The sequence below is a fragment of the Pholis gunnellus genome, assembly GCF_910591455.1.
Source record: "Pholis gunnellus genome assembly, chromosome: 10".
Taxonomy (NCBI): Eukaryota; Metazoa; Chordata; class Actinopteri; order Perciformes; family Pholidae; genus Pholis; species Pholis gunnellus.
In genome coordinates this window covers 9,832,063-9,840,238 of record NC_136537.1, presented here as the reverse complement: position 1 = coordinate 9,840,238, position 8,176 = coordinate 9,832,063, and the positions used below count along the sequence as shown (strand labels likewise).

The following is an 8,176-nucleotide window of genomic DNA, read 5'->3' as shown; positions in this document are numbered from 1 at the left end:
CTGATTTTCAAAACCTGTTGGATAAGTTTCTCTGCTCATGGATTTCTGCATTCCTAATTCTAACTACATTTTAGGTTTCTAATCTTCATTCAGCAGATACATATTTTATTGCTTAAAATGAACATTAAAAACCCTTTGAACTCCAAACATTAAGGCCTTTTTATGGCTCTATATATCGCCAGTGTCCTCCTCCCTTGGATTTTTGAAATAGAATTAGGTGCTCTGTTACTCGGAGCATTGGGCAGACATGCACATGCAGTTTCCAAAGAAGAGTGGAAACTCTTTCATAATATCCCGATCTCCTTCCTGTCCATCATTCCATCTGGATCACATGCTGGTGACTGGTTTTCCCATACTGAAATAGATTTAACTGCTGTCAGTGTGCAGGCCTGATGCATTAAGGCGACTCATACCTTATTCTTCAAGTTCTTCGTATTGTAGAGATAGACTCCGCAACTCGTTGTCATAGAGGACACACCAATGAGAACAGTACATGCAACATGTACATCATTTATTTCAATACAAATGTTACAGCACAATACACTTGCGTTTCTTCATAAATACCACAGGACACCACATGTTGTAACAGGCTTCATTACCTTAACAAACAGTGACAAGAACTTGTGCAAAAACAAACAAACAAGCAAACATTTAGTAAACATTCAGCTGAGTGACGACTTCTTTCACTCGAAAAAACCCCCAAATAGTTCACATGTAATAGGTTTGTTTTTCATATGATGACTAAAGCAATATATTTAACTTTCACAGAGAAATAACATTCTCAATTTATCAGGACAGTCCACCTTCAACTTCTGTACTGAGACTCTGTAGTTTCTCATGATTCTCGCTTTAATAGTCGCAAACAGGAAAGAGGACTTCCACATAAATATTATGGCACAAGCCAGCCAGTCATTGTTTATAGTTCACAAACTCAAACGTGGATTCAATTGTTAACATTTCTTTTTGCAAATGTTTCGTGAGTGCTAACGATCCTAATCTAAATCGTGGCGAGCTTTTTAAGGGGGATAATGTGACTTATAGAAAATAGGAACAATTGATCAGTGAGGATAGCATTAGCATTAGCCCACCTCAGCCGTGATCATATTCAAATATAGACAGGATTAAAGATATACACGACACGTTGTAATATATTCTCAAAGACTTGTCTTTAACCCAGAATCCACTTTTAAAATAACCTTTCATGTATGCAGAGTTGGTACCAGTGGACACGACGGGTGATCTAGCGACAAACTTCATTGGGAGAACTGAATGAACTGAATGCATTGTATGCATCAGTAGACAAACCGTCAGCTGTACTTGGAATGTTCTTGCGTCAATTAAGGATTCAAGGCTCATTGCACATAACTCTGTTGTGTCCTCCAGCATGAGGAGGTGGAGACGTGCATAACATTCCCTGTTATACAGGGGGCATTGATGAAACGGTACCATTAATACCTCTGAGACAGCTGAGGTGCAAGGAGAGGCCACTGCCAGGAGGGAGCAGTGTGGACGTATAGTTCACAACCTGCTCCTCCTGGACTCAAACAGACACCATAGTCCACAAACACATCACCACAATTATATATATAGCAGACATACAAACCATCACATGCAAAGTGCTTCTACAAATGACAGACCTTTCAACCTTTTTTCTTCTTTTTTTTCAAATCCAGCAGTGACTCATCAATTTAGAGTAAATAGAGTAAACACAATGGTCATATAGCACAAATCTTGGTCTAGAATCTTCATCTGTTTTGTGCTTTGTGCATCCTGTACAGTGAAAAAGCTGGAGGAAAAAAAACAACAACCCGGAGAACATTTTTTATGACATTCAACCCCTGCATTTACTTTGCTGTAAATCCATGAAAAAGAAAAACAGCAAAAAAGATCAACAAACGGAGAGCTTGTTTTTCACATGGCAAACACTGACGTAAGATGACAACGTATTTACGTCTATTCCTACGGTCAGCGACAACGGCGCTGACCAAATCTAGTGATACAGTACATATGGATTCCTCTGAGGGAACAAAGTTCACAGTTTTGACTCGAGTCAGCTGACTGGAGGCAACGCTACATGCACTAAAACACAGGTCACTAACAAAGATTTAGACTGGCAGTGAGCCCCTGCTCCCCCCTCCACCTTCTATAGCCACATTTAGCATGCTGTCACTTTGAAAGGGGCTTACACCTGTCACCTAGTGTGGGAAAAGTGGGTGAAGCACGTGCATGTGAAGCGCTAATGTTCCATTATTGCTTGCCAACGTCAAAAAGTCCCAAGAGCCCGCCACCTTAAGGCGGGCGATAAGAAAGAGAGTCTCATTTCAGGTTGGCCCTTTGGATCTCATCAAAATCTCATCATGCAGATTGGGAACTGTATACTTCATAATGTACTAATCTATTTCAGTGTTCCCTAAGAGGGAGTTATCTGATTCTCCAGCTAAATGGTAGAGATAATGGATTTATTTGTGTTTATTGTGCTGGGCTCAGCTGGATTGGGGGCATTTCCTGGAGACTGACTGAAACTGACTGAAACAACTGGAACAGCTGAGGCACTGCTCACATATGCAAATGTCAGACAGAATTTGCAAAGATCCAGACATCCGTTTACAGTGAGGAGACTCTGGGAAATGTCAGGGAGCAGAGACAAAGGTGCACTGCTCGGGACTGGTTTTCTCATCTCCGTTTATCGGCCTCTGAGTAGTCAAGACGAGTCTCTGGCCTGGAACGCTGCTATCACTCGGCTATTTCGACGCACTGTTTATTATTGTATGCGGTTTGTACCGTTGTGCCATGACAAAGGAAACAGCTTCTCTGGTTTCAGTAAACACTGTAGATGCTGAAACACAGCAACCACACATTTTAATAAACAACTGTGGCTTCTGCCACATAGAGGGAACAAGAAAGACTCATAGTTTGCCTTATACCTATGTAATGGCTTTATAATGCATCAAATACTGGTTTACATGTTACGCAAATGAACCAGCGGACTGAATGCAGGATATGACTGGTAGGCTGTGTGGTAGAAAACTTTGTTAAACACCGTGAATTTATACATTTAATTAATAACAGGTGCAGGCTTTAAAGCTCAATATCCAGGGTTAACCACATTGATGCCATTTGCTTTAAAGATATTATACATCTTTAGGGCTCACAGTGGAATCTGGCTGATACAACGTATACAAACTTGCAAGTTTTCGAGGATGGCCCCAGGAGTTTCTCAGCTCGCACCAGTGAGACATAGATAACTTCATATCTCTGGTGCAATCTGCTGGCAACGAGAACACCCATGCAGCACGCTATAAAGCACTAGAGCAGGCAGCAGGGCTTCACAACATTGCTGAGCAGTGAGGAGAGAGAGAGAGAGAGAGAGAGAGAGAGAGAGAGAGAGAGAGAGAGAGAGAGAGAGAGAGAGAGAGAGAGAGAGAGAGAGAGAGAGAGGTTCTGTCACACCTGTTCATTATCATTGTCTTTCACACTGAGACAATCAATCAAAAAAACACAAATAGAGTAAAAAAACTAAAAATAATTATGAAATTAAGCCAAATCATGATTTTGTTTGACTTGGAATGTATTTCTTCAAACAAAGCACCAAAGAGGCATAAAGGGTAATACTTGCATGCTCTTCATCCATTCTCTGATGGAAAAAATGACTCTCTATTCGTGCCGAATTGGCATGCCCGATGGGACATTTGCAGCCTCCAACAACACTTACTTTGAATTTCAAAAACATTTTTATGCTAATAAATTGCGGGGTGTGTTGCCAAGAACTCTGAGACAAGAAACATGCCCACAAATTTAATCTGAGCAAGATAATTAGCAATTAAATAATGAACAGATCATTTAGTAGAGTAAATAAACAGCTGAGATACTGCCCAAGTGTAACAGTGAGTTATTGTGAAACAGTCAGTTAAGAAACGCATGAAAAAGATGTGATGAGGTAGATGAAAGTTAAACATGGGAAATGTAACAAAAAGGAAAAGTGATCTACCTACAGTATTTGCTCACTGTGTTGAAAGAGAAATACTTCCCTCTGCTGAACATGTCTATTACAGTTTCTGTAAAGCAGTCTCTACCAGCCAGTTTGACTGGCCTTACCTTCATTAGTCAAAAAGTTTATGACAGCAGTGTAAACATGTCCAGGTCTCCCTGTTGACAGGAAGTCTCAGAGCTCCAAGTTCAAAGGACGGTCGTTACAGTCGATAGGCCTTTGTTGCAATTCCCGTTGGGGTCCACTGCTCTGTCCACAACGCTGCAGACCCCCTCTGTCTTCCCCAGACACCCTTCATTAATGTCACTGTCATCCAAGCTGCCCTTACTCCTCCCTTGCTGCTCGCTCTGCCAGCTGTGCCTGCTGTAGACGTATCCGTTCACTGGCCCCGGGTTGCTGAGGCGGTTCCTCTTCTTGCAGAGGATTTCCTTGAAGGCATACCTGAACTCGGGACTCCGGCAGTAAATGAGCGGGTTGAAGGCAGAGTTTGCGTAACCTATCCAGTTGAGTATCCTAAAGGTGAGTTCAGTGCCCTCCACCTTCCATATGGCCACCACCACGTTGAGCAGAAAGAAGGGCAACCAGCAAAGAGTGAAGATCCCCATGATGATGCCCAGTGTCTTTAGGGCTTTGTGTTCCCGCAGGCAAAACCTGACCTTCTTGTGGCCACGCCCGTTGTTGGCCTCCAGAGATTTAAGGTTGCTGTTGTCGCTGTTTTGAAAACGTCCAACGCTTTGGTCAATCTTCTTCAGTTGGAGCTTGGCCTCCTGGAAAACGCGGCTGTAGACAAAGACCATGATGACCACGGGGATGTAGAAGGAGATGATGGAGGAGGTGATGGCGTAAGCCATGTTGGTGTCGAACTCGCAGCAGTTACTGTCCTCAATGCATGCCTTCGCTTTGTTATCTTTTGATATCCACCACTTCATGTGGATGGGCAGGTAAGACGTCAAGGCGGCAATCACCCACACCAGCACAACCACAATGCGAGCCTTGCACTTGGTCAGCATCGACTGGTAGCGGAAGGGAGAGGTGATGGCCAAATAACGATCAATGGCTATGACACACAGGGTCTCGATGCTTGCAGTCACGCAGAGCACATCAGTCGCAGTCCAGAACTCGCACCAGAAACTGCCAAAGTGCCAGGTCTTAAAGATGATGTAGCAGGCGCCGAAAGGAACCACGACGAGACCCATGACCAGGTCAGCACAGGCCAGGGATGTGATGAAACAGTTGGTGACACTTTGGAGACGCTGGAAGCGGGCGATGGCTGTTATGACCAGGATGTTGCCAAAGACAATGACCAGGACGAGTAAGGACATGACCATGCCCAGCAGGATCATGGTTGCCTCACTGTAAGCCTCCTCATTCTTAGCTGGGTCTGATGACGAGTTGGTCATCCCTGCACTCACATTGAGGTGCACTGGGAGGGTTGTACTTCCCATCTGAAGAGACCATATGTAGATCACACACACACACACACACACACACACACACACACACACACACACACACACACACACACACACACACACACACACACACACACACACACACACACACACACACACACACAAACACACACAGGTGAAGATCACAATTTAAATGTAACTGCATCAAAACAACTAGCACTAAAAAGTATCTGATGTGTCTTGTATTTCCACAAAAAAAGGGGAACAGAAATTACAGCACCAACACCCAAAACCACAAAATACATTACATCCTGTTAGCCTTCAGCAAGCACAGCTTAAAAAAAACCATGCTAAACAAGCCAAGCTAAAATAAAAGTACAAACCTCCACAGGTAGTTGTTTGGTTTCCTGCCTCCCATACAAAGTGGAAATGTCACTGTTCAGTTAGCTCCTTTACTATCACATGTCCTTCTTTCCACTGTCTGTTTTTCTTAACCTCCGTGTGGCTCACTCACTGAGTCCCTCGGTTGAGCAGTGTTTCTTCTAATGTGTCTCCCGGGCTATTTGTCAGAGCCCTTATAACGTGCAGTGGTGACATCATGGTCAGTGCTCAGCCAATCAGACAGCCAGCCTGCGGAGGGTGCTGAGAGCTCCCGAGAGTTTGAACACATTGTCCCTGCAGCCTCCGCTCCTGCTGCATGAGACAAAAGCTGCAAACACAAACCTTTTCTGACTTTAAGTCTTAGCTAGACATATTTTACACATGTGTAAACTAAGTCTTTTAGAAGGCAAACATTGATTTTACGGTTTAGAGAAAACAAGTAGTTCAGGTGTACATTTCAAGCACTCAGGTTTTCCAGGTTTTGCCTGTTAGTCTGGATCACATCAACAACAGGTGACGCTTTCTTTGACTCTTTGTAGGAGATAATTGGATGCACAAGTGGTCCAACTGGCATGTCTAACCAACTCCAGTGCGCACGCTATGATTTATTGGGAGGTTTGACTATTACTTTTTCCTTTTCCTGAAGAAACCTTGGTGTGTTAGTGCTTTTCCTGCCATGATGCCTTGACATAAAAATGTAGACCAACTGCATACAACTAAAAACCGACAGTGGTTGAGTCCTTGCAGATACAGTACATTAAATCAAAAGCATGTCCTCATGTAATGCTACATTGATGGATATGTAAGGTTAAACTGCAGAAAACTCCCTCCTGTTCCTGGTATCAATCTACTCCCACTGCCCAGAAAGAGTACCCTGCAGGACACGAACAAACTCTCACGCTGTACTGCATCAAAATAGAAAGAATACAGTTTCAGGGCAAATTTGCATTTCTGTAAAGCATACAAGGTCTATGCAAAGACTGTAGAATGGAGCTATTCATTGAAAGGTTTCTGTAATCTGGAACACTATTCAGATTCCGTGACAGAATAAACTGCATCATGTATGTATTATTTGCATTAGCTAAACAAACAGAGCTCAGTGCTGGAACCGAAATGCTACCAGTGACAGATAAAGGCAGAGAGAGGAGAACAGATCAGTGGGGTGTAAATGTGTTTATTCAGTTCGTGCCTCAGCCCTGCTAGTAGTGAGTCAGTGTGATGCGCTCACACTAAATAATACTATGAGTATGTATAGACGGACATTATTGTATACGAGCATTAGCTGAGTGTGTGTTTGAAGGGTTAGCAGGTTATTTAAATTAAAAGAGCCCTGTTAACTTTATGACCATTTGGACTCGGGGAGGCACTGGAGCCCTGAACTGCCTGCATTAAGGTCCCACATCACACACAAACAGCATTCATTCTGTGAATAAAGAGTCCCTGAGTCCTGACACCACACAACTATCCAAAATCACACAGGCATGTGTTGGGGAGTTTTCCTTTCGATATTTACTGCATTTCTGAACTGCAGTCAAGGGATCAATGCTCGTTCAGACAGCCGTCATCAATAGGTGTAGATGAACACATTTGTTCCCAGGCTTGTTGTGCAATGATTTTGCTGCAGTTCTCTTTGATAATAACCAATTATTTAGCTGAAACACAGTACGGGGGAGGTCGGGTTATTGTTTAGTTCTTTACGGGGGCTTACAGGTGTGTTTGTGATTGCGTTTGTAACTCAATACAATAGAGCTCAGATGCATTACCTCCTGCTATGATTTCTCATATTGCTTTTGAGCCTTAAAATATATTTACCTTATGTTTCCTCCCTAGTGGAGGTCCATCCACCCAGCTCTCTAATCCACAGCAGAATCTCACTAATTTCAAGACAGATTACCATAAAATGCACTAAAGATATTAATTGCAGAGCTTTTGGTGATCCTGTGACCTAAACACTTCATTGCATGACAGTGTATCTTTGCATGGTTCCATGAACATGGATATTCATGATCTCGGATTTAATTCAACTGTTTTGATGACCTCCTTACCCTTCTTCTAGCGCTGCCATTGGGCTGAAATTTCCGTTTGTAATATAGGAATCTTTGCCCTGAAATTGACACATCCCTCTTCACTTAAGGATAGACCCCTTTTCATTTTGAACCCCCATTGAGCTTGAGTCTTGCATCAATGACGTGCAAATGTCACCGCTGCACCTCAGATTAACGTCATTGGTCCTTATTGAATCAGCTAACATGACTTTAGTGACACACATGACCTTATCTCTTGATCAACCGACAGGACAAACCCAACGTGTTTAGCTCACTCCTGACAAGGTCAGTATGGTGTCTAATCCTCCACTTGTATGGATTGTGGGGTATAACGAACACTGGAACATTTG

At 43.0% G+C, this 8,176-nt stretch overlaps 1 protein-coding gene across 1 annotated transcript; it reads right to left on the bottom strand.

Annotated features, from left to right (window-relative positions):
* Nucleotides 1-3,401: 3,401 nt before the first annotated feature.
* adrb2a (adrenoceptor beta 2, surface a) lies at nucleotides 3,402-5,912 on the bottom strand. Its single transcript, XM_079167037.1, has 2 exons — nucleotides 5,784-5,912; nucleotides 3,402-5,433 (listed from the first exon to the last, which is right to left on the bottom strand). Exon 2 carries the CDS (start codon nucleotides 5,431-5,433, stop codon nucleotides 4,177-4,179), a length of 1,257 nt encoding a protein of 418 aa, XP_079023163.1. The 5' UTR covers nucleotides 5,784-5,912; the 3' UTR covers nucleotides 3,402-4,176.
* Nucleotides 5,913-8,176: the final 2,264 nt, after the last annotated feature.

What these genes read in the sequence shown, in the direction of transcription:
- adrb2a (XM_079167037.1), bottom strand. Translation starts at nt 5,433, where the DNA reads ATGGGAAGTACAACCCTCCCAGTGCACCTCAATGTGAGTGCAGGGATG.